Source organism: Charadrius vociferus, unplaced genomic scaffold (assembly GCF_000708025.1).
Source record: "Charadrius vociferus isolate BGI_N301 unplaced genomic scaffold, ASM70802v2 scaffold126, whole genome shotgun sequence".
Classification (NCBI taxonomy): Eukaryota; Metazoa; Chordata; class Aves; order Charadriiformes; family Charadriidae; genus Charadrius; species Charadrius vociferus.
The window spans coordinates 982,702-1,008,414 of record NW_009648894.1 but is presented as its reverse complement, the minus strand read 5'-3'; the positions used below and the strand labels follow the sequence as shown (position 1 = coordinate 1,008,414).

The 25,713-nt window shown below is 38.2% G+C and overlaps 1 protein-coding gene across 1 annotated transcript in view; it reads right to left on the bottom strand.

Moving 5' to 3' along the window:
- The window catches only part of LOC104288332 (macrophage mannose receptor 1-like), a 33,540-nt gene extending 7,827 nt beyond the window's left edge, over positions 1-25,713 (bottom strand). Inside the window, 23 exon segments of the mRNA XM_009887123.1 lie at positions 1,584-1,796; positions 2,603-2,708; positions 3,839-3,984; positions 4,642-4,742; positions 5,178-5,245; positions 6,344-6,507; positions 6,614-6,652; positions 8,819-8,954; positions 9,513-9,600; positions 10,201-10,328; positions 10,638-10,837; positions 11,854-12,002; positions 12,424-12,539; positions 13,661-13,771; positions 14,185-14,342; positions 14,884-15,066; positions 15,758-15,904; positions 18,503-18,616; positions 19,419-19,577; positions 20,405-20,406; positions 21,874-22,051; positions 22,874-23,272; positions 25,644-25,713. Of these exon segments, the coding sequence (XP_009885425.1) occupies positions 1,584-1,796; positions 2,603-2,708; positions 3,839-3,984; positions 4,642-4,742; positions 5,178-5,245; positions 6,344-6,507; positions 6,614-6,652; positions 8,819-8,954; positions 9,513-9,600; positions 10,201-10,328; positions 10,638-10,837; positions 11,854-12,002; positions 12,424-12,539; positions 13,661-13,771; positions 14,185-14,342; positions 14,884-15,066; positions 15,758-15,904; positions 18,503-18,616; positions 19,419-19,577; positions 20,405-20,406; positions 21,874-22,051; positions 22,874-23,272; positions 25,644-25,713 (3,175 nt within the window).

Below are 25,713 nucleotides of genomic sequence, written 5' to 3'. Positions count from 1 at the left end.
AGTTAAAAAAAAAAAGTACTGTAACCCTCTGGGTAGTTTTACTCCTTTTTCTTTGAATTCTGGTATTGCACGGTTTGTATTACAACTCTCAAAACACCTTCCTTTTATCGTTTTTGGTCCTTTCTGGGCTCCTCTGTGGTGGCCAGCTCCACCTTGGTACTGTCTTGTAAGTCTTTGTGATCTTCAGCTCAGCCTCCTTGTTCATGTGGTTATTTTTGAGGAGATGTAGTTGAAAGGCACTGTTATTTTCAAGAACTTTCTGTCACACCTTCTGTCTCCACTAATGAATGACTATCAGCAAGTTTGTTGAATAAGAATGGAACAAAAATAAATGGAGGTCATGCTTTGTATTTAACTTGCAAAGTCAACTTTAAATAGTGGTTACTTTTTACAGAATCATCTAAACGATGGTCCTTGACAGAGTTATGATCAGCTTTAGTTCTTAGAATTTCTCTCTCAGCTACATGAGATCAGGTGCTGAGTTCTTAAGAAGCTACAACTTCAAGTTTATTACAATCTGCAGCAGCCTACTAAGCTGCCACACAGAAATTTTAGGAACACCTGTTTTAGTGGCTCTTAACTCAAGTTTCTTAAGCTTAAGTGACTTTTTGATGTTATTTCGCTCCTTTGAAAAGGATCTTCTGAAGGAGATAGCTGTTAGTATCTTCAAGGTGAAGGAGAAAAGTAGAATATACTTTTGCACAGTCCTTTTTTTGCCCTGCTTCATATTTCCCAGGAGCTTTATTAGAGCTGCAGTAAAGTAGAGCTATGTATTGTGCTATATTCTGTATGTCTTCCTGCATCCTTCCAATGGCTGGATGGGCCAAGAGCAGAATGAATTGGCTCAGGTACTGATCCAGCTTGTTGTCTAGAGGTATGATTTCTGGGTTCTCTAGAGATGTAGATACTAAAATGAAGGGAGGATGGACAGTGAGTGGAATGACATTGAGAAGGGCAAGTTCTGAAAGCAAGATATGGAAATAAATGGAAGAAAGGCAGTGTGGGTGTGCAAATCAGTCCATATTGGTCTGAGTATGTAGGACGTTATTTTATTTACAGCATTCTGAGGTTTAATTTCAGTGCTAACAGTGGAGAGTTTGATTGGTTTAGAAAGTAGTTGACATTGGCCCTTAGCAATTCAACTACAAATTTAAATAGGGAAGGAGTAGAAAAAAATTGAACTCTTTCCTCTTGCATCCTCTCCTCCTTCCTTTTTCAGACATAAGTTATCTTGTCAAACCTGAAAATATTTCCAATGTGCATTAACTTCTGAAGTGCTAACGTTGCATTTACATTTTACATTTTCTCCAAAATGAACAGCAAATTGCTTTGAAAAAGAAAACTTTATGCTTTCTGTCCAATCTTTATTCAATCTGTCCACTGCAAAATTCTTTGGCAAAATTGCAGCAATGCTATTTTGTGCTCCAAGATAGCTAGAATACTCAAACAGGGAAACTTTTTATCGCTTATCCCAGTGTAAAGATAGATGAACAACTTGGGGAGGAGGCTGAGGCAATGTCTGTAGCAAAGTGAGCTGTTTACTTGAAGTGGTATTGCTCCTCAGATTTAAGTTGATGGTAAACGCTAAGTGGTATTTACGTGTTGCAGATTGTGGCCATCTTCTGGACGCAGACTGGGAAACAAAACACGTTCTACAAGTTTGGGGGAGTCTGGAGCCCAGTTTGTATAGGAGACAGCACTTCCATCACTCCAAACAAAGTTGAGTTCACTGAGTATGTCATTCAAGCCAATCCAGGGATCATTCGAAACATCCTTCAAATGGTAAGTGAGAAAAGCTGGAAAAAAAGCCAATAGAAAAGATGAACATGTCATGTCATCACTCAAGACAGGTCATAAACAAGTCCTTAAGTATTCTGTTGAAGTCTTGTAAATGAATTTTAATTAGCATTTGATCAGAAATTTAGCCAAGTTTATTATTTCAAGGTTATGCCAAGCCTTTGCCTGTGAAAAGTCTCAAAGAGTGAAAGTATTTGGAACTATGAAGCAAGATTGGAAAGAGGAAAGATACAAAAAAAAATATGTCTGACCACCATGTTATCTAATGAGTTCACTTATTTCAACATTCAGGATGAGCTGATTGAGTGATGGAAATGTATGTATATAGCTATATACAGCTGCAAATGGAAGCCTGGGAACATAGGCAAGGTGAAAATGTGCCTTTCTCTGACTTTCTACTCCTGAATTAAGTTGCAGAATTTAGGCAATCATTTCAGAGATATAGCAATATATTCTTTCTGTTTCTGGCAGAAAGACACCATGGGTTCCTTTTCTTTCTCTGTGTCTAAAACTACAAATGCCAGCTCCGAATTTGTTATTTTATGCTAATTGATACCCTATAAATAATGGAAAGCAGTTTGCGTCGGACAGGAGAATGCAACCCTTAGCATCACTAGCATGGCAGATGGTTCCAGTTCTCCCAAAAACATTTTGTGTCACGGCCATATAGCTTATGTTGAGTATACATATTATAAAATACATACATTTACATACTGTCTCTTTTTGCCATGTTCTTCTTTGCAGGAAATCACTACTGTATTCAGAGTAAATGCTGTCTATTACCTAAAGAGCTGTTGCACTATACCTTGTACTTGTTCATTATGTATGCTCACTAGGTCTCCTCCAAGGCTTATGCAATTTCTTCTTGCAGTAGACCAATATTCATAGGAAGAGCCAAAAAATTTGTAACACTAGGGAAAAATGAGTATGGATTGTTAGTGAGTGACAGCAAAAGGAATTTACATTGGAATTACACTAGTCTAAGTAGAAATTAGCCTGAGACCCACAGAATAATATTGCAAGATTAACAGGGACTTAGCTCTGGAAACAAGTTGAAACCATTCACAAATTTTAAATTTACTGTGTCTCTCTGTGAGGGACTGAGAAAGTCAAAGCGAAGCTCAAGCAACCATTTATAAATCACAGCAGGAGTCTGATGAGCATCTAATGTGTTAACTAACTCAGAGATTTTGAGAAGTCATACTCCATCATTAGTAAAGACGAAAGTGCTGACTTCATTAGTAAAGCCCAGCCCACAGTTTCATGTGGATTCACTCGAACTTTCTGAAGTGTTTTTGACCTAGAGCCTATGGTCAGTGTGTTCTCATGTGTGTATTCAGCCTTTTCCAACTCTTTTACTAATGGAAGTGTATGACTCCTGATTTCTTAAAAAGTGCATAGTCATCACATTGCACATACACATTCACCCTAAAAGGGTTTTTGTAATTATAAGTGTGCATAGTGTGCCCTCTGCATGTTTACAGCTCACTTTCTGCTCTGTGGCACACCAGTTAGAGAATTATCTTGCACAGTTTGTGGAAAATAACAACTCTGATGACTGTAACAAAAAATGCAAAAAATGTTTACTGGCATAAACTCCACTGGTGTGAGTATCCGTGAGTGCTTTCATAACAATATTGTATATATTAGAAAATAGAACCTTCACTTAATAAGCACATCAAGTTTGTGCCATTTGGGAAGAGGCAAGCATTACATTGAAGTTCATTTGGAAAAATTTGGCCTTATTTCTGATACATTTCAGCTCAAATGACTGGCTTTACACTATAGTTGGTACTTTCAGTTAAATTCAATTCAATTTTTTTGAAAATATATACAATATAGCAGTTTTTCCAATGTATCTGAGATGACCACTTCTCAGGAAAACAATTAAAAACCTTTAAACCCATCATTTTGCAAGAATTAGGCAACTGGTTCAATTTTTAATGCAGCTTTGGATAATCAACATCAAAAGGCATCTTGTATATCATTAAGTACCTTCCCAAGGACTAATAGCATTGTGCTTAGATGAATGTTAACATACCTGATTTTTAAACAAAAGCCAGTCTTTAGGACAGCCTCCAGGAGGTGAAGGTACTGCTGAAGGAAGTGTTGACGCGTTTTTAAAACTTTTGTGCCTCTCACAGATGTAGCCATTTGAAAAACCACAGCTGACATCATTCCACAAGCCTGAAATCAATTTAAATATAGATAATAAGGCACTGAATAAGATTGAAATTTGTGGGAAGGTGAACTGACTTCTGTGCTTGTAGGTTTGAAAGCAATCTGCTTGGGAATGTGAGATAACATACTTCAGCCCAACTCTACCTCCCATCATCACTGCTTGCAGGAGGGCTTTGGTCCTGCTGTCACTGTGGGACTAGTGGCCATACGAGATGGCTGATATGGCAACTGTGTCATCTCTGGGTAGAACCCATCCAAACAGCTTTGGTGTACTGAAACATGCAAGTGTAAAGTAATGCTTTATCAGTGAAAACACTATAAAGTGTGAAACTCCATATATGTTCTATTCCTTTAAAATTATTCTCTAATTATTTTTTTGAAAGACCAATTTACTGTTGATTTGCATAGAACAAATTGTTTCTGCAGCTGAAAAATCAGTGATCAAATAGTCCCTGCATTCCCGATTAAAATCAGTTTATTTTATTCCACATTTATGGCTAATATTGTCCCTGAAGAAACCTCAGATATAATGCCTATACTTTACTACGCATATTTTCTCAAATCGCTGGGAAATAATGGATTAAAGCTGGCAAGATATTTTTAACGAACAGGGGAACAGCAGTACCCATAAAAGTACTTTTTTAAAAAAGTTTTGTAACTCACCATCCTCTTTATTTAAGACCACACAGTTTTCTTGAGCACTTGCAAAGTTGGGCTCACCCTGGGCCCAAGCTGCATAGTGCACTGGGCTTCCGTCCATCCAACTGAAAAAAAAAGCCACAACAAAACAATAGCAGTTGCTCAGATAATGTGCATGGAACAGTTCAGAAAAATCCACCTTAACATGCTAAAAATATTTTAAAAAAAAATAAAATACAGCTGAGTCTGTCTGTAAAGTAAGTTTCCATTAGAAGTAAAAGACCTTAGATAACGAAATTCCTGCACATCAATTAACACAAATGCCTTTCTTTTTATCAGACATTATCTATGTATTCATAGTATATTACCTATAAAAATGCCATTTAAACTAGTGTTTTTACAATGTAGTTAAACCAAGGGAGAACACAGTTTTCAACATGCCATATAACTCTCTGAATCTATATTTATTTCCTTTTTAGTGGTCCCTTTAGAAGGAACTCTGGCAGTACAAAACTTCTACAACCGCTTTGTATGAATCCTTGTGTAGCTTGTTTACCTACCTAAACTGTTGATCAGCATTCTGAATTAATCCTATGAGATATGACTCCACTTTGCCATTTTTTAAGATCTAAACACAAAAATGTACTTTTAGTTAGTTCTTTCCAATATCTAATATGAAAAAGTGTGAATTTTATGCTATGGAAGCAAATAGATGAATACACATTGTATAAATGATCATGGGTAGTCACCAGAGAGGACCTCTGTTGAAGTAAATACCATACAACACATAGTTTTGCTTTATTTTATTTATTGCTGCTTTCCCACTTTTGGCTGCATTACTGATATGATCAAAGCTTTCAAAATTGCTTTCTCAATTTAAAAAGAAACAAGGAGGACTTGAGAAAAAAAATAGTGTAAAATTTTTTGGTACTATCCTGTTCTTAAACAGCCACATAATTCCTGTGTCTCAAGCTCTCTGTCCTCTCCTTTCATATCCTTTCCCGCACAATCAAAGCAAACATCTAATAGTGTGAAACAGAAAGGAGGTTGTGTGGCTACTTTGGTATTAGTCAACCAAACAGGATTATGGCAGAGATTTGAGGCAATACCCACGCTGTTAAATTTTCAGCATGTCCCTGCCACGGCTTTGGCATGCGCCTGCCAGAACCGCTCAGGCAACATGTAGGCAGTGCCCTTGAAATACATGAACAGTTTTGGTACTTGTTGCAGGGAAACTAATTTATGAAGGTCTTAGTTCATCAGTCCCTGACCTGGACCAGGCTAAACCTTTCTTTGAAAAGTTGTTTTGTTCAGCAACTTGATATGGTATGTGGCCATCAGAGCTATGCTGGCAATAGCCTCGCATCTACCCATAACATTGTATTCTAGAGTATGATGTTCGGATGAGAGGTAACCACACTGTCAAAAGGACAGTTTTCTCAGTGTACATCTAATCTGCTTGTTCAGTGCTCCTTATACATATTTGGTCATAAGCAGAACTCTATTTAGATTAGAATATACAAGAATATACCCACCCTAGCAAATGGGAAATTCTTTTGTATTTATTTTCCTAAAGAGAAGCTCTATTCTGTAAAATAAATGTTTTTTCATTGAACATTTAAATCTACTGCTGAAAATATGTAATAGTATTATGCAACAAGCACATTCTCCTGTACTTCACAAGCATAGGCCATATATTGTATAACATAGCCAAATTTCCTCTTACACATTTCCACAAAAATTTCCTTTCACTATTATTTCGAATAGTAGCAAGTTCTCCGTGATTGTTTTTGCAGAATGTTCTGGCTTTCTCCATGGAGGTCTTTTCGGTGCTGAAAAAATATTGTTTGTCTCCTTTTATAAACCAGCCATCTTCTGTGACTTCATACACTGCAACACAGAAGAGGAATCTCTGTATTCTTCACAGGTCTTAGACAAAGCTGGTGTTTTTACATGATACCACCCTTTAGATAAGAGAAAATAAACAGAAGCTTACCGGCAGAAGGGCTCGGAGGTTCTGGTTTCAAGGGTGTCCCTGTAATGAAATGGGGAAAAAATGAAGATGTAAAAAGTTTCACAAATGTTGAGCCAGTATAAATGTTCAATTAGTGGAAATTATCTTAATGTCTTTCAGTTTTTCATCTTTTACATATTCAATGCAGAATATATTTATATAGTGTCTTTGGTGCAGAGAAAAAATGGATGTTCAGGGAATAACAGATGCGTTACAGGCCTACATCTCTGTCGTGGTAATTTCTGTTAAGGGCATCTTGTACATCCTGAATGTTGCGTAAATTAGGTGACTGAAGTTAGTCTGAATGACTACTTGTTTCTGAAAGAAAACTAAAGAGTGAAAATACTTTACTTCAATGTTGGTATACTTTGCACAGTAATAGATTTTTTATGGACATTGTCTTGGATCTGAACAAGAAATTCAAATCCTAAACAAATTTTTGCTTTGAAGTATTTTAAATTTTATTATTATTCATTCGTGAAATGAATAATTTCTGTGATTTTTTTTTTTTTCTGTGAAACTACTTTGTGAAGAATCACATTTGACTGAAAATCCACCAGCTTTTGAGAAATAATTTAAAGGAAAAATTTCCACATCACATGGAGTGGGATATTGGACCAATGTTTCTCTAAACATGCAAGGCCAAGAGCTATAAAACTATAAAACAAACATCGCCTTTATAATTTTTTTTCCACAGGAATTCATCGTAATGTTTGCGTTGCTGTATATGTAGTTACATTAAATGAAGTGTGTGACACACATGCTTGAGTGAAAAAAAAAGTGGTGTCACTTTTTAAAAATAATCTCTTGTATGATTGGTTAAAAGATTTAAAGGAAAAAAAAAAGTATATATCTGTTCTGGAAGTACAAAGTATTATGGCCATTTCAGCATATTTCAGTATGACATTATGCACTGCTGACTAATAATTGTAATTTCTTCAGGCTATAGTTTCTGCCATTCATACACTAATAATAATTAACAATATACAACTACTATTGACACTTTTGCTAATGATTTTTAGTTGTGCTGATCATGCAGGTCAGGACTTACAAAGGAAGTTACCAGGAAAGATATCTTCACAACATCTCTTTGAGATAGATGTCTATGACTGTTACTCTTTAAGTATGAGAAGCTGAGACGCTGTGCCTTGGTTAGGATCAGATTATTTTGAATAATTCAGCAGCACAGAAATGATCTTATTTTGAAAAGTATCACTTTAAACTTTAACCCTTACTGCTTCTGGGAAGAAGTCCAGGGAGCCACCAAAGCAACAATTCTGTTAGTCTTGGAAGTAAAATGTGTTACTCAATACAAAACTATAATTTATTCCTCTCTTATTTTGCTGAATATCTTTCTCAACAGTAGTTGCATTTGTAAAAAAAAAAAATCAACAAAACCAAACCAAAACAAAAAAAACCCAAACAGAAGTATAAAGATAGAAGATATAGCTACTATTATGAGAGGAAGTTGTGAGCCTGCCTATTGTCTTAAAGTATATAAATTTTGAAGCTTCGATTATCATCTTTTCATTACAGCAAGCCTGTAGTTATAGGAATTTCTTTACATGTCATCTCACAAAAAGAATGATTCCAGTATGCTGGTCATCTTGGTTAAGTTAGAGTAGGTGACTAATGTGTCCTTATCTAGCATTCTATCCACACCTGAGTGGAGGAGTGAAGTTTCACTTCACAAAGGATACAGAAATTTAAAGTTATCTTTTTTTTTTCCAAATTGTAATTCTCTCTTTCTCCCTTTCTGCCCCCTTAGCCCCCAACTTGGAAATTCCCTACAAGTAAGTGTTCCAAGAAACATACAGTTTCATGTCAGTCAAAGCTTCTGTTTTGACAAAAATCTGCTTTTGTGTAGAGCAGTGGATTTTGCCAGATAAGCCTTTGGGTTTGCTTTCAACTTATTTTCTGTGATTCTATAATTACATAAACAAGTATATTTTCAGTAAAGCTTATCATGTAGTATATTTTTTAAAATAAAACAAAAAAAATATCCCAGTTGAAACACTGTATTCTGAAAGTATTTCTCTGTCTTGACCTATTTTTACTTATGCAAAATTCCTGTGAAATCAACCAGATTTTCTACCAGCATGTACCTTGCAGAACTTCCTGTTTTGATAGAATGGGATTCAGCTTAAATTTCTTCCTAATGTGTGTTTAGAGTAAAAAGTAACCTACCTTTCTTTATTTCACAAATCCAGTTATGACTGTATTCACAGTGCACCTTAATCCATGACGTGGAAGACATTTCACTGATTGCTCCACAATATTCAAACGCAGTATTGTAAAAATAATGACTTGCCTTATAATTCACCTACAGAAGAAACACAGCTTTGGTTTTTATTCTTTTCAATCAGGGAAAAAAGTTGTACTCTGGAAGGAAAGAGGAGTAGCACTGAAGGTTCAAACCACTCTTTACTTTCCTCCTATGGCTGCGCAGCCTTCGTGGGCTATTAAAGCACCATGGTCACTACGCAAGAAAAAAGAAAGGCTCTGGGTTTACACAGCATTTAACAGACTTTAGCAGTCCCATGAAAACTGGAATCGAATGAGGTTATAAATGAATAGCAGGGGAAAGGAACATCGCAATATATCACCAGAGACTAATAAATATCAGGAGAGACCTTTCTCATATATTTGCCACTTTGATAATCTCTTCTGTAGCTCTAACAAGTCCTCCATTTTACCACTGTTGTCGTGGTATAACCTCACAGTTTGTTGGCCTTTTTCTTTTCCAAACCATTTTGAAGAATAATGATTTAGTGTTACCCACTGGTAAGGTGGACATTACTTTCATCCACAGCAGTCATGGAAACAGCTCCAACAGTGAAAAAGTCAGAACAGAAAGAAACTGGCAAGATCAAACACTCACCGGCGATCCATCACTCCAGGAAAGCCCACCATCAGGATCCAAACACTGCAAACCTATCCAGAAAGGCTGAGATGATGGTGATTTTCTTCTAGAGTGTGAAAAAAATGTATCATGGAAGAAGATATATGTGGTTAGCTCTGCTAAATTTTGCAGCGGAACAGTAACTCTCACACTTACTGAAGACTTCGAGTAGAAATTTTAAAAATAAAAAAATGCTGTTGGTCAGCAAACTCCCATTAGCAGGTCAGTGAGGTTTATGCCTTAAAATTTTCTACTTTGCAAATGATTGTGTTGAAAATGTGGTGCATTCTTCCTTGATGTTGAGATTATAGTGTTCTTTGAGAAAAAAAATGTTCAGGTTTGCTGGAAGTCACAGTTTAGTTTCAAAATGGTTCAGTGAACAAACTGAGTCTGAAGGAGGAGCATTCAACCAATTTGGTTGTTGGGTTGGTTTTTTTCAATTTAAAAGATTTGCAGATGATGACAAATTTTAGGAACTCCAAAAAAGTCTTGGAAAATGGTACCCATATGAAACATTTTCTCAGTTCATTTTCTTATGACTGTGATGATAAACAGATACAGATTTTCAACTAATAATCTCAGGATCAACTCAAGAATATTATCATTTATTCCTATATAATGTATTGTTACACCAAAATATCAATTATTAGATGTTTTGTTTACTCACATTATTAAGTTTGTTATCACCGTTTGCTCTTCTTCATTTCTAATGGCAGCCAGGTCTCCTCCTATTTCTCTGCAGAAATCTCGGGCTTCAAACCATGTTTTCTTTTGGTTTTCTTCTCTCACAAAAACCTATGGATACAAGTAGAACACTATGTCTACAGAATGTCAAAAATAAGTCTGCTGACTGCCTTATATAGCAGAATAGGAAAACATTACATTAAAAATATCATACATAATATGGATTAAAGTTTATGCTAATTGGATAACCTTACATATCGCTGATAGAGGGATAACTGAAGTGATGTCCATGAATAGTTGTGTAAAAGCTTGCTACATTTATGCAATAATGTGCCATTCTCTGAAGTTTAGATGCCCTACCAATCTGGTCCTCTTCTGTCTCATGAGTAGGATTATAAAAAAAAATAAATAAATACTTACTTTGAAGCATGAATTAGTTCTATTGCTTGTATCCCAACCCAATGGACATTTGGAATCAGAAACGTTGTCAGGAGCAGGAGGAAGAGTGATTTTTTCAGCTTGTTTTTTGCAGAGAAATTTTGCCTTTACTTCACAGTTCTGAACATCCCATAGTCCAGCGGCATTTCCAGTCCTTAAGGCAACACAGCCGGCTTCATTCCCTTTGTGAGATATAAAAGAAAATTGAAATGTGTTTTGAAGTGGTTCCCTTGACATTTTTACAGTTCATGTGATTCGTTTACAAAAGACTTTGAAATACTAAGTGTAGTGTCTGCTCAAAGGAGGAGCGTTGTAAAAAGCGGAAACCAGCAAGTGGAGTCCTTCGTCATCTTCCCTCCCCTTTGAAAAGCTTTACAAGTGTATGAACAATCCCTTGCATGCCTCTCTCCTATGCCACTCACTGCAAAGATTTGCCAGCCCATCGCCCAGGCTGGAAGGGATTTCACCCTTTACGCTATTTGATTTTGCTCTTGTAAGCAATGAGGAGCCAGAAAAGGAATATCTTCATGGCATCATGGAAAATCATAGAATCATAGTCATTTAGGTTGGAAAAGACCTTTAGAATCATCAAGTCCAACCACCAACCTACACTGCCAAGTCTGTCACTAAACCATATTCCTAAGCACCACATCCACACATCTTTTAAATACCCCCAAGGGTGGGGACCAATGTTTGACAACCCGTGCAGTGAAGAAATTTTTCCTAATATCCAATCTAAACCTCCTCCAACACAGCTTGAGGCCATTTCCTCTCATCTTATCACTTGTTACTTGGGAGAAGAGACCAACCCCCACCTCGCTACAACCTCCTCTCAGGTTGTGGTAGAGATCAATAAGGTCTCCCCTCAGCTTCCTTTTCTCCAAGCTAAACAATCCCACTTCCCTCAGCTGCTCCTCATCAGACTTGTGCTCCAGACCCCTCACCAGCTTGGTTGCCTTTCTCTGAACACACTCCAGCACCTCAATGTCTTTCTTGTAGTGAGGAGCCCAAAACTGAACACAATACTTGAGGTGGTGCCTCTCCAGTGTCACGTACATGTATGAAAGACACTCCTACTTCAAAGGCAGAATGTTCATGTTTATCATCATGAATGTGTTTGTGCAAAGTTGGGAAACAGTTTAGAATTACAACACAGAAAGTTCCTCAGTAGCGTAAATTTACTCCAATGGCAAAGTACCGGGCATCGCTGCGTTCCAGTTTGTGTACAGAACACTTTCTCCAGTCACCCACTTGAACATGCCTTGCTCTTCCGTGTCTGAGAGACCAATCCAAAAATGCTTCTCAGAGCTCAGACCAATGAGGCTGGTCAGGTAGGCTTGCTCATATCTGAAATGACAGGAGTTGGATGGGTATTAAGCCTAGCTTTCCCTTAATCTGTCATTTCTTAGCATCTTAAACTACACCAGACTAGAACGACTGGAGTCTCTATTAGTTTTCCTTTTCTGTGGAAATACGCTGCTTAACTGGGTACCAGATGGACTAGCTTCAGTAGCAGGTGAAGCAGTGCTGTACTGAAAAAGACCAGAAGCAGCTGTGGTCTGTTCTTTCTGAGTAAAGTACAGGAAAACATGAATGTGTAAAGTATATTTAGTTAGAGAAGACATACTGTATTTATTGATTAATTTTTCTCCAGTAAAAGGAAATCCTGTTTTTCTGGTTTCACAATTTTTTTCAGCAAGTTCTCACCTTTTTTATGAAATCCCAATATTATTGCATCAGATACACAGTTTTTAAACTCTTTTCATACCTGTCTCCTATACTTGTTAAATAACCACTGCTCCTTTCACAGGTTTTCTTTGCTTCTGAAAACGTTACAGAGGTATGTCCAATCAAGTAGCAGTAAAAACCATGTCTTCCCCACCCCTGTCAAGAACATGTGAAACATACTTGCAGTAAAAAGAGCATATTTTTTAGTGTTTGAACTTCAGTGTATACTCTTAAATCAACATATTTTTAATATAACCTATTGCAATAATGTATTAATTTGAATTCCAGTGGACCAATAGAAATTAAGCTTAGTAAACAACCAGAAGGATTTAATGCATACGAGTACCCCTTTTTTGACAAATAGTAACTGATAATATTTGGCTGATAAAAAAGTCAGAGGCACACAGAATGGAGAGTATTCAGAAGCAGATGAATAAAACACTTCTTTGCTCAGAACCAAAGAGAGTAGTCTGGGTTATAGTGAGATGCTGACTCAAATTTCCTGATGTTTCTAGGCTAAAAGAACAGTAACTAGGCTAATTAATTGCTTTAACTCATCAGCTCACCTAAAAAGTCTGGCTGAAGAGGTGGCATAAAAACTATCGAAAAGCAAAATCCTCAAAATTACAGCTGAATTCCAAGTCACTTTTCCCTTATACATCAACTCAAGATTTGCTTGCTGCACCCAAGAAAGTTAATAAACTCTGTGTTCAGTATTTGGCTGCTGCCTGGTTCCAGGCCTGAGCTCTGTTCCTCATATGGGGTTGTGGGAAATGTTACTAAATACAGAACAGTAGTAAATAGGAAAGTAAAAAGAGAGAAGAAGAGAAGAAAAAAAAAAAGCAGTGGGATACAATAACTTGTTCAAAACAAATTCACTCATAAAAGCAATTTGATTGGTTTGATTTGCCTTTAACAGCAAGTTCTTTCGTGATCTTGCATCATGTCACATAGTCCAGAAATGATTCCCAGTCTGTACTACGTCTTAGATAACCACAGATGGTTGTAGAACAATATCACGAATATGCAGAAAACCACAGTAATGGCTTTAGCCTCTTTCACAGGCAGTTCTGAGAGATAATGGGCCTGATTCATATTGACTAAAAAAATTTCAAAATAGCTTTATTTTAAATAAGGGAGTGTAGTGAAAGTTATCACCCTGAATTTGACATACAATCACACTCGTTAGGGAAATAAAAATAGTTTCAATGTCAAGTGCAGCTTGTGAAAACAATGGATTTTTGCTAACCAGATTGTTGGCTGCACTTTCTTCTTACCTTCAGGCAGTCAGGGTCAGTCTTTGCTGTCCCAGAAACTCCTTGCAGTGGGTCTTTTCTGCAGATGTAACCAAACTTTCTATCACAGGCACTGTCTGCCCAGTATCCATCCTAGATGCAGTTTGGGAAGAGGTGAAAAGTAGTGAGGCAGAACCTGTTCCCTTTAGAAATGTTACTGATTTTTTTTTTTTTTTTTTAAATATTGCTTCAATGGGACAAGAAAGATCTGTACTTTTTAATGAATTCCAAATATTTGTGCTCAATTTTGAGGTTATGTTAAGCTAACCAAGTGTCACGGGCAGACTGTTAAGCTTTGTGTGGCATATCATTTACACTCACAATCAGATATGCACATTTATCTAGTTATCTCTAATTTAATTTTAAATTTAATTTAGAATAACGATCTTTCTGAGTGAATAAAGATACCATTCCCTGATTTTTTTCTAAGTTGCATTCATATAAACACTAGAAATAGAAACAAAAATCAAATCGTATAGCGCTACACAAATGTGGAATGATTCTACCTGTCCTGCCATAATGACACAATCTTCTTGCCCATTGATTGCATGGGTTGGTTCTCCAGGCAACCATTTGGTGTATGTCACAGGCGTCCCATCACTCCACTCAAAGTACATTTGAGTGTTGAGATCATTCAGACCAATCCACAGCTCATCCACAGCTTCTAAGAGCAGAAATTCACTTGTGTTAGTACCCAAGTTGAAACAGTTCATCGGAGCAAGATTTTATGGGCATAAGCTGAAATTGCTATGTTACAATATAAATTTGTCTAGATTAAATGACAGTGGAGTTTATTTTAAGATCTAATTCACATTCTTCTTTCAAGAAGTTAAGAAATGAGATACCAGCAGGAAATGAGATTCTTCAGCTTTATCAGTGAAAGTCCACTACTGTATCTACAGCTACAAGGTGTCTGAGGCAGATAATCCACCCGAATACCGCAGTAACTAGAGCTGTTATTTCCTTCAAGTGCTTTAATGCAGTGAAAAACAAATGAAAATCAAAATGAAAAGAATGAAAAAGAAAATTAAGAGAGCACTGATGATTCCTCTTGTGGTTTTTTTGGTGTTCAGGTTTTTTTAACCTGTGGGCATCCCTATAAATATTTATATCGGGCAAATAAGATTTTTTCCCTAAAATCCTGTAAGATTTATAATAATATAATTTTCCATTGGTACCAAACGCTGCCCTGTAGAAATACTCACTGTAGCCAAGCTGAGACAGTATGAAGCCATGCTCCTCGGGGTTGTGGATACTGGCCAGATTGCCATTGCTCTGATTGCAGGAAATTAGGGCTTCTCTCCATACTCTGGGCTCTCTGTGAACCATGTAACAGTGATCTCCGTAGGGCAGCCATCCTTCTGGGCATTTAACAGGCTCTGCATGCCCTCAAAATCAATAGATATTTCAAGTGTTTAAACAGTTCAAACTGAAGTCTAGAATAACTGCAATTACATATGAAATCAATTAATTAATTAGAATGAAAATGGAGTGATGACAGATAAGCAGTACTTCTATTCATTGCTCATAGATGTTAAACATTTTAGTTTATTTGCTGTTGCATACTGTACTTTTACAGAAAACAATGCATTTAAACAAAATAATGGAGCCCCTGGTAACTGGGTTTCACTAGTGTGAAATACTCACTTTTGGACAGATGAATATTTTGGAATTCCCTGTATAAGGTGGTTTGAGCCCATTGGTGCCATCTTTCCAAGACTTCAGTGATAAGCCTGTGTGTTTTCATTAGAATGCACTGCAGGAAGGGTGAGGCATCTCTAACACTATTTTCATGTCCATACAGTCCATGATACTTTTGTTATACTGTATGGCTTAGACCAGTGCCTCTGGAACCGTGAACAATAACATGAAATACAAATTGCTTGTTTTGTTACTGGGTTCCAGGAACATTTACAGTATTTAAATATATTTGGCCAAAGAAATAACAGCTTTGTTGTGTGCCACTCATCAAAGCAGAAGAAATGGCAATGCTTTTTTTTAATTTTAAATAGCTGTGAAATTTCATTTTGTTGACACAAATTCTGTCTTTATCGAAAGGTTTTTATTTTCTTGACATACCTGATGGAAGAATGAAAGGATCCAGTATGGAGTTTTCCTTTTTACAGATATAGCCAACTTTCAGCTCACATGGCTGGTTTTCCCATTTAGCATCTCTTCTGGGATTTAGTACTGCACAGAATTTCCCAGGCTCAGGCTCAGGGCTTCCTTCATAGAATAAAAACCAAATTATTTTTCTGTAGCACAGGTTTTATGTCAGCAGCTGAAAGAACAATTTACTTTCAGGCTTTTCAAGTGTCAATTACGGACTCATAACTTCATTGCTACAGTTATTTTTCTACCAGAGATAAGGAAATGTAATATAAAAGTACCCACAGAAACGTTTCTTTAGATGCTTGTTGCATAATTCATACTTTTTGCCATACCTGGTGGCAGAATAGCGGTGTCAAGAATAAAACATTCCTATAAGTTTTGTGAAAATTATTGGCTTGTACAGAAGAGAGACTAAACTTTGAGCCCATGATGATGGAAAGGCTGCAGCGAGTCCTTTCCTTGCCCCACCCCGTTTAATCCGCCTGTGCATAGGGGTCAGCCATACATCTGCTGAGGAATATGTAGCTCACAACCAGTTGCAGAACAAATTATGTTGTTGCCCAGTCAGTAGATGCAGGACTGAAGAGTCCAGACATCGAAGGGATACCTGGTGCTGCTACAGTTGCAATGCCATACACAGACTGTAGGAAATCACAGAATCACAGAATGGTTAGGGTTGGAAGGGACGTCTGGAGATCATCTAGTCCAACCCCCCCGCCAGAGCAGGGTCACCTACAGCAGGTTGCACAGGACAGCGTCCAGGCGGGTTTTGAATGTCTCCAGAGTGGGAGACTCCACAACCTCTCTGGGCAGCCTGTTCCAGTGCTCCACTACCCTCAAAGTAAAGAAGTTCCTCCTCATGTTAAGATGGAACTTCCTATGTTCAAGCTTGTGCCCATTACCCCTCGTCCTATCACTGGGCACCACTGAAAAAAGACTGCTCCCATCCCCCTAAATCAGAGTTCATAGTTTCACAGCTCATAAAGCGTCTAGTTTTATACACAATTTGTGTCCAGGACCCAGTTATGTTAATAGGACTAAGTAATGAGCTTAAAACACACCATTACATTCATGAAATCAGAGGACAATTTGAGCTAGTATCTTTGGTCAGGAACACAGCAAGGCAGCATCTTAACATAGTTCATATTCAGACAAGGAATTTTACAGATGTGAAGAGAGAAGAGTGTTCTTCAGAGTAAGAACCGTCAGCTGCTCACAATAAAAAGACGTTTTGAAACATGAAAATCAGAGTTCTAGCTCTGCATTATAGAGGTAAACCAAGCACAGTGAATGAATATTATTTGTTAAAAATGTGAGACAAAAGCAAAATGCCACTGATCTGTGGGATATGTTGTCTGGCAGTTGAGTATGGTGTGGTGGGAACCTAGATTGGACAAAGCCTGACAGGGTAGGCTTCCTCTTCATGGGGGTGTGTTATGTAGCTTAAAAGTTTCTAGAGCTGTGTTTAGCAGAGCACAAAAATAGTAATACAGAATTCCTAAAATAAAATATAAGGCACATCTTTTGGATAGGCATACCAAACCACACGTGAAAACAAATTTCCTCATTTCTGTAATGCCCTTGCAGGGGAGTCTTTTGTTTCTATATCAGGTTCTGGTCCAGCAGCTTTCAGTGGTGTGCTGGAACAAAAAAGTTCTACTCAGACCCTTTGGAAAGGTCCTTTATGCATGTCCCTTCAGCAACTTGGCTGCAGATTTGCTTCTTGCTGCAAGCAGAGCCTCCTCACATGTCCTCACACTTGCTATGTGTCTCTCCTCTGCAACCAGCCCTCCAGGACCTCTGTCCTTGGGGAATGGGCAGTGTTTTCCTCTTCTCAGAAAGGTCCACAGTGTGAGAACTTTTTTTTAATCTTCCCCCCAAAAGTGCAACTTATTTTTCAGGAAGCTGGAAATGCATAGATTAACTCATCATAATAGCCGTCATGTGGGGCTACAGGAACTCCAGTCGTGGGGGCTGCTTGGCATGAGAGCCAGCTGCTATTCTTCTCTGCAAGGCTTAAGGAGTTTGACCAGCTCAGCAGAAGGTTGAAAACCCTCTACCAGATTCGGCGACTCTGGGCTTTCTCTTCATCCTCTGTGCCAGATAAAAACAGATGGCACCTCTGAGACTTGGGGAAGGCCAAAAGACGGAATATGTGTGCATTTATTCAGCAAGCAAACATTCAGCATTTGCTGCAACCAGCTGTTGCCACGACAATTATTAAACGACTTTCATAGATAAACTGCCAATGCTGTGAACACTGTTCACAGTCTCTCTCTCTTGAATTTTAAAGAGGAGACAAGGAAAGGGGAAAAGCATAAAAAGTGAAGGGGAAGACTTTGCAAGACTGATGCTCACTGACAGCTGAGTCCTTGCAGGATGTGGGGTCTGATAACCCTTCTGAGAACAGAAGAGACACAGAGGGTTTAACTGACTTGAAGGCATTCCTGGCATGCTACAGCTCAACTAGTGCTTTTCACTTTATCTGCTTCTGATAGGAGGTGAGTTTATTTAACTCGTCTGCTTGAAACTCCTTGTGATATTACCAGTGAAGAAAAGCATCGTTTGCAGCTTTTTAATCTCACGTCTCATAAGCTTTTCAACTCCATTTCCTTGTGTTCGTGGGGAATACTACAGGAAAGTAATTAATATGCATTCATCATTCTGTCAGGAAAGATTAATTCCAAAAACTGTTAAAAAAATGATTAGTACCTTGTGCCCAGTTGAAATATCTGAAGGGAATGCCACCGCTCCACTGCCAGCCGCTGTTGAGATTCAGGCTGTTAAGCCCAATCCAGAGAGACGATCTCTTGCTGTCAATCAAACCTAGGTAACCAAAAGAATTGAATTCTAATGAGATTTGTTAGGAAATGCTCTGCATGTTCAAAGTTTAGAGGAAGAGAATAAATGTCTGCTTAGTGATTTCTAAGTTCAGTACAGAATCCATGTTTACTGGTAATAAAATCAGAGAGTTTATTCTGTAGTTAAAGGGTAGAGAATGGCAAAAGATTGTTTTGTGTATTACTTTATCTGAATTTAATGTTTTTCTACAGTTCTATGCAAGCAATAAGGTTTGAAAACAGAAACACTGAACATCTATGTTACAAGTTTGCTTGAGTGTGATACAGTTGATACAGGGCCTTGGTTCTACGGAGTCCATGCATAAATTGAGAAAGTCTTTAGATTTTTAATAGTGTTTTGTATAAAATTTTTATGGTATTTCCAAAAGTCTATTTCATTAGATATATGTGAAGAATACTGATTTTTTAACACAAAAAATCATATAATGACTGCCTCCTGTAATGACTTTCCTTCTTGTAAGGTCCATTTCTGGGATCTTTCTGGTGTTTTCTGAGGTTGAACCAACTTTTGCTTAGTTAGCTGGAAATTCTTAATTTTCTTCAAAATAATAATAATAATGCTAGAAATAATTTCAAGTGGCAATTACACAACTTACAAAAGTTCCACCTATAAAAAGCTTAATCTAGTAGTTGTGCTATTTCTCTAGCAGTGCATATGCTATTATTACATTGGCTATTCATTATAATGTGATTAAAGCACTGAAACATTTGTAATCAGTCAAAAAACCTATTAGACACTTTTTACAAAGTCTTGCTTATTAGTTCACCTCTTAGATATATTTGTTCATGTATCTCTGTGACACTTAATAATTCTGCATTCTGCTGCTGGCAGCTCTTCCTTGCTTGGTGCCATGTGAGAGCTGACTGGTAGTTTATCTGGTAGTGGGTTCCTGTCAAAGGATCTGTACTCCAAAATCTGTCATTGTCTGTGTGAGAGAAAGGACATTTAGTATTGTGGTTTGTTATAAACACCTTACACAAAACGTTATAAAATAATTTAACTGCAAACTTACTTGTGAAATGAGATTCTGGAGCAAATAAGGCTCGAAGCCCCAAAACCCATACTTTTCTGTTAACTTCCTCTTTGTTAAGTAAAAGAGACTTTACCATTGACATTAGATGGGCCTTTCATCCTTTTTTTTTCAGTTTCCCCTGTCAAATCTGATAATCTCAAGGTGAAAAAAAATAGTGTAAAGAGATCAATAAAGCAAAACTGCAACTTGGTCATTATCTACTCTATAAACCAGTTCAGCAGCCCATAGGCTATGCCAGAATTAATTCTTGGCTGAAATAGAACTGAAATGCAAATATTTCCAATGATGGGAACTTTGCTTTTCAAGATATGTCATCATTAATTACATTTGCACCAATACAGGCGTGGGGAAGAGTGGCTGGAAAGCTGCCTGGCAGAAAAGGACCCAGGGATGTTGGTCAACACCTGGCTGAATATGAGCCAGCAGTGCGCCCACGTGGCCAAGAAGGCCAATAGAATCCTGGCTTATTATCAGGAATAGTGTGGCCATCAGGACTAGGAAGTGATTGTCCCCCTGTACTTGGCACTGGTGAGACCGCACCTCGAACACTGTGTTCAGTTTTGGGCCCCTCACTACAAGAAAGACATTGAGGTGTTGGAGCATGTCCAGAGAAAGGCAACCAAGCTGGTGAGGGGTCTGGAGCACAAGTCTGATGAGGAGCGGCTGAGGGAACTGGGGTTGTTTAGCCTGGAGAAAAGGAGGCTGAGGGGAGACCTTACCACTCTCTACAACAACCTGAGAGGAGGTTGTAGCGAGGTGGGGGTTGGTCTCTTCTCCCAAGTAACAAGTGATAAGATGAGAGGAAATGGCCTCAAGCTGTGTCGGGGGAGGTTTAGATTGGATATTAGGAAAAATTTCTTCACTGCAAGGGTTATAAAGCATTGGAACAGGGTGCCCAGGGAAGTGGTTGGGTCCCCATCCCTGGAGGTATTTAAAAGATGTGTGGATGTGGTACTTGGGAACATGATTTCATGATGGATTTGGCTGTTAGCTTAACAGCTGGACTTGAATATCTTAAAGGTCTTTTCCAACTTAAATGGTTCTGTGATTCTATGATTTTTTAAACCATATTCCTTATTTCTAGTCTGGATGTGTTCAAGGCAATTGAAATCTAGAATCTGTCTTGTGAGAGTCCACTCTTAGCAAAACTGTTCCCTGGGCAAGTGCTAATAAGCTGTGATTAAAACTGTGAATTTCTCGAACAATTCACTAGAAGAAATGTTTTCTATTTTTATTGTGTTTCTTTATTGCTGATTCACTTCAGATTTTTAACATTCTTTTTTAATTGTAGATTCAGCTGTTAGTAATAGTGTCCTAGAAATTTTATAATGCCAAATACTTCATGTGTGCCAGTTTATACAGTGAGGATTTTCTGGGATTTTTCAAGCTGCTGCATGCAATATTGCGCCAGGAAATAATTTTCAGTAATATCAGGGAAAATGGTGATGGTATTTGGTGGTTGATAATGAGCTGAATCTGGTTTTGTGGTGCAATACTCCTACCAAAATGACAAATAGTGAGTCTGTGGTAGAGCACTTAAAAATTAGTCTGAGGCAGCATTTTTAATGTCTTCATTAACACCGTATTTTGGTGTCCTTCATCCTGCACTCAGATGCACATACATTTATCTGTCAGATAACACTATCTTGTAATATTATCTGAAATGTTTCAGATAACACTATCTTGTAACGTTATCTGAAACAGTACAAGGGAAAGGCTAACGATGCTGCTATTTCGGTAAGACCTTTGAGGCGATCTTCTTATTTTGTTTTTCAGAAAACAAACTGCATCCTCCTGTGCTTGTAGACAAATCTTGTTAGACAGAACAGGGTAGAAAAGGTTATACTACTGTTCCCACAAATAGCAGTGAGGCAAGGAGAATTAGGCTGTGAGTAGCGTCTCCATTTTCAGATGATTTTATGTGGAATGCAGTCATATTTAAAGCATACTCATCTTTTCCTGGGTGGTAGCTACTGATGGGCACACCCAGACAACTTCCAGCCCAACTGCAGACTCATAGGAAACTTTTTTGTTTCATCTGTAAGGAATGTTACAGCATGGCAGAGACATTTTTGAGTAAAACACAGTCATTACAAGGTTTTTCCCTTCCATATTAGTAACAACTTCACAGCATTGATATGTTTACCTAACAGTGTTGTGTTATAGCATCTGTGACAGCATTTGGGACTTACTGCCAGTTGGACAGAACCCATACAAATGGTCCGTGTCGAAGTCGGGGGTTGTCGCACACCAGAGCAAGCCGTCTGACCTGCCGGCAGCCGTGCACCCGGCGTGCCATTTACCGCTCAGCCGGAAGGGGAAGACACATGGAGCTCCGTTGGCATTTCCTAACAGTGTAAACATATCTGAGGAAGAAAAAGGGAAATGATAATATAGGTACAGGAATCTTGGGGACCCAGTTCTCTACCTATCTGTACACTCCATACGCGTATGTGGAGAAAGTGTTAAAAGTCTTACACCAGTGCAACTGGGGACCTACTGTCACCAGCAGTGTCTTCCAAGGAAGTTCTGGGTAGGTTTTGAAATTTACCATTTATTTATGGTATTGCCAGCTGTGATGGCTGGAAACAGAGCAGTTTCATACTGTGGTCAAGAATTATGAAAAAACTATAGTGATTTTTGTCTCATATATTTAAGAATAATTTTCTTACAATAGGATTATTTTGGTTTTCATGTAGTTTAACTTTCACATCGTTCACTAAAAATAAATAATTAATTTAACTGTTAAACAATGTGGGTTTTTTTGTCATCTGAAATCTTTTAGAAGAACTGAATGGTAGCGTGTATGGAATTATTTCCTTATATTCCCTATAGGAGTATTAAAGATTTTTGCCTTTAATCCAACAATGCTAATAGAGTTTCACTAGTATACAGTTAAATAAAGCGCTCTGATTAAAGCTAGCAATTGAAAATAGCCTATATCCACCATTTGCTTTAAAAGTAAAGAACAAAAATGCCCATTTTGCACATGCTACATTGTCTCTGAAGCTGAGAACCCATACGTCTCCAGGATGGGGGAACACACGCCTGAGTATGAGAAGGAATCATCCTCCAGTCCAACATTGCCTGAGGTGGAACAGCTGATGTTAGACCAAGGGGAGCAGAAATCAAAGGACCCTATCTGTGAAGCAAAAAAGACACTGTCAGGATTAACCTTTAAACTTTACCTTCATAGCCTTTAGAACACAAATCATCCATGGTTCCATAGATCTTCCACGTATTCGTCATCACTGGTCCTGTGTTCAGCATGATATTGTCTTCTTTTCTTTTGCCAGCACTGAGAAATAAATCTTCCCCTTGGATTGCCAAGGTTGCATTTCTGCACTCCCATTTCTGGAGTTCACTTTTCTTGTTGCAGGGGTACAAAGAAATTTTAGCCTGGTTTTGCTTGTGGGGCACTCCCAAACATTGTGCAAATGCCACGCTCATCACCTGGTGATCAGACACCCACCTGAATTTTTGTAACTCAGTGTTTTTATTGCAAGCAGCTGTTGTGACTGCATGAGAACTCTGAGCAAATAAACAGAGCTTAGTATCCTCATTGTGTATTAAAAATATTTTGTTGTCTGTAAAACAAAATAATCAGAATTAATATATTTATGGTGAGCACATGATGAGGGGAGGTTGTGAGGAAAGAAATGTGCTGTTGATTCTATGTTGATGTGACTCATACCAGGAGACTGTAAATCTGAGTCACTTTTGCAAAGATCAAGCAGCATTTTCAAGACTTTCATTTCCTTTTGGGAAGGAAAAATAAGTACAGTTCATGTAAATACAATACAGGGGAATAAGAGCACATAAAATACATTATGACAGCTTCAAAAATGTCATCTCTGTAATGGAGTTTTCATGAGCATAGTAGATTTTATTTTTCTAAATCCCTCCTGAAATACACATTTCTTCCAAGATTTCCAAAACAGACCTTACTAAAGATTTGGAAGATTTGCCATCACTTCATGCACTGTAGATTTAGCTCACGTTACATACATGGCCTAAACCATGACAACACCTCTCCGCAGGTTTGCATTTGTACTTAATACACTTAGTGAGTGAGTCTTCTGTGACTCTTGCTCCTTCTGAAATTGGCATGTTCTGTTATAGTTTGGGGTGGTTTAGAATGAAAAACTGTGGAACAGTGACTTGTTATCTTGCCTTGTTCCAGTAGCCTCTCATTAGTACGTCTGTCATAAGCAGTCAACATAATTCACACAACCAACTCACAAATGTTCTCACAAGAACCAACACCAGGCAGGACAAAGAGATAAAGATGCGATGGGTGTGTGCCTGTGCATTGTTATGGAAAGACAATATGTGAATGCTAAATATGTTAGTTAACACTCCCAAAGGCTTATAGGGAGCCTAATTTAGTAATCCATTGAGAAAAGCAGGCCCTGCTGGGAGGAGCTGCCCAGTACTGCGGTTCTATTGCCAATGTGTAAAGCAGGTCAGTCAGCGCTGGGCATTGCCCCGTGAACACAGCTGCCTGCTTTTCAAAATGTCAAGTAGCACACGATTCCCTCTGGCTTAGGACTGTGAGGGAGTGAAATTTGGACTACAAGGAATATTGTAGGACCTATGGGACCGGAGGGCAAGGCTTTGCCCTTCAATTTTCTGTGCCTCAAATCCCCACCTGGAAACAGAGACGTAGCATCGCCCCCATATCCATCTGAGAGAATAACCATATAAGGGACAGTGAGATACCGTTCCAAACGCTTAAGTAAACTTGTAGGACAAGGGTGGGATGTTAGGGCACAGCTAATGTTGAGTAGTGAACACAGCAGAAAGTGTCTGGGAAATTCTGGGAAGCTATGACAGGAAGAGTGGTTCTTGTTAGGATATCTGTATTTAATGCTTGAGCTCTCCCAAGAAGGCCCATATTACTTTGACCAGCTTAGTAATCTATGAATTTTCACTTCTTCAGATCTAAATTTGGAGTGAAGACCTAGTTTCTTCTTTCCTTGTCTATTTAGACAGAAGGTTTTAAATCTTATTAGATCTTTTATTGCTTACTGCTAACTAAATAAGTGCTTCATGTAGTGCCCTAAGTTTCAGCTATTGCCCCTCGTAGTATTTTTGTGTCTAATAATGCAAGTTCTCGCTAGGAACTGTGAGGTTCGTGCTTGGGCTGTAATGTGGGTTTGGGTCCCAGCTCATAGAGCGGAGGGGAGACCCCCTTTTTGCACAGGCTAATGCTGGCACAGCTGACTCGGCATGGTGTCTGCTTCCCGAAGCTGTGATTTGTACCTCACTCCTCTAATCTAATGAACTGAAAGATAAAGGAAAAATGTCCTTGAACCTTATCACCTTCTTTACATCAAAAGGGAGCTGTGATCTGTTTGTGGCCAACTTCAGAGCCTTAACTATGCCTCCCATCCTTACTCTGAAAGCTGTAGTGGTTATTCCAGGGCTGTTCTTGACTCTGATCTTTTGAATGTTTTTCACTGGCATCTGCTCAGCCACAGTATTGCATCTCACATCAGTCCACAAGCTCCATCTCATCCCACACAATCTCGTTCTAAAGCTAGGAGATACTGCACCCTATTTAATTCCTTTCTCTTTTTCATTTTTCGTAACTTGATCACATAAACAGACAGGGACTGTGGAGCGCACTATGCAGATCGTCTACTTCACAGAGCAGACATAACCAATAACTAAGTTGCATGCAAAAGGAAATCTTTATCTGTGTACATGACTCTGTCCTGACTTCTGATTCCCAGCTTTACCCCATCTTGACTTTCCCCCTCTCTTCAAAAGCGAACAAATATCTCTATATCTGCATCTTTTTTAAACTTCTGTGGACCACTCCAGTTAGGATGAATATGAAACGCAGGGCAGCCAAGCTGCTTGAAAATCTTAAAGAGCCTGAGAAACAAGCAAGACAACAAAAATGCCCACTTTCACATCCACTTTTGCAGGGGATAAAAATCATAGACTCACCGAGTGTCTGAAAAGCAGTATGAACGAAAGACAGGAAAACTAGGACTGTAGAAAAAGTCAGGTGTTTCAT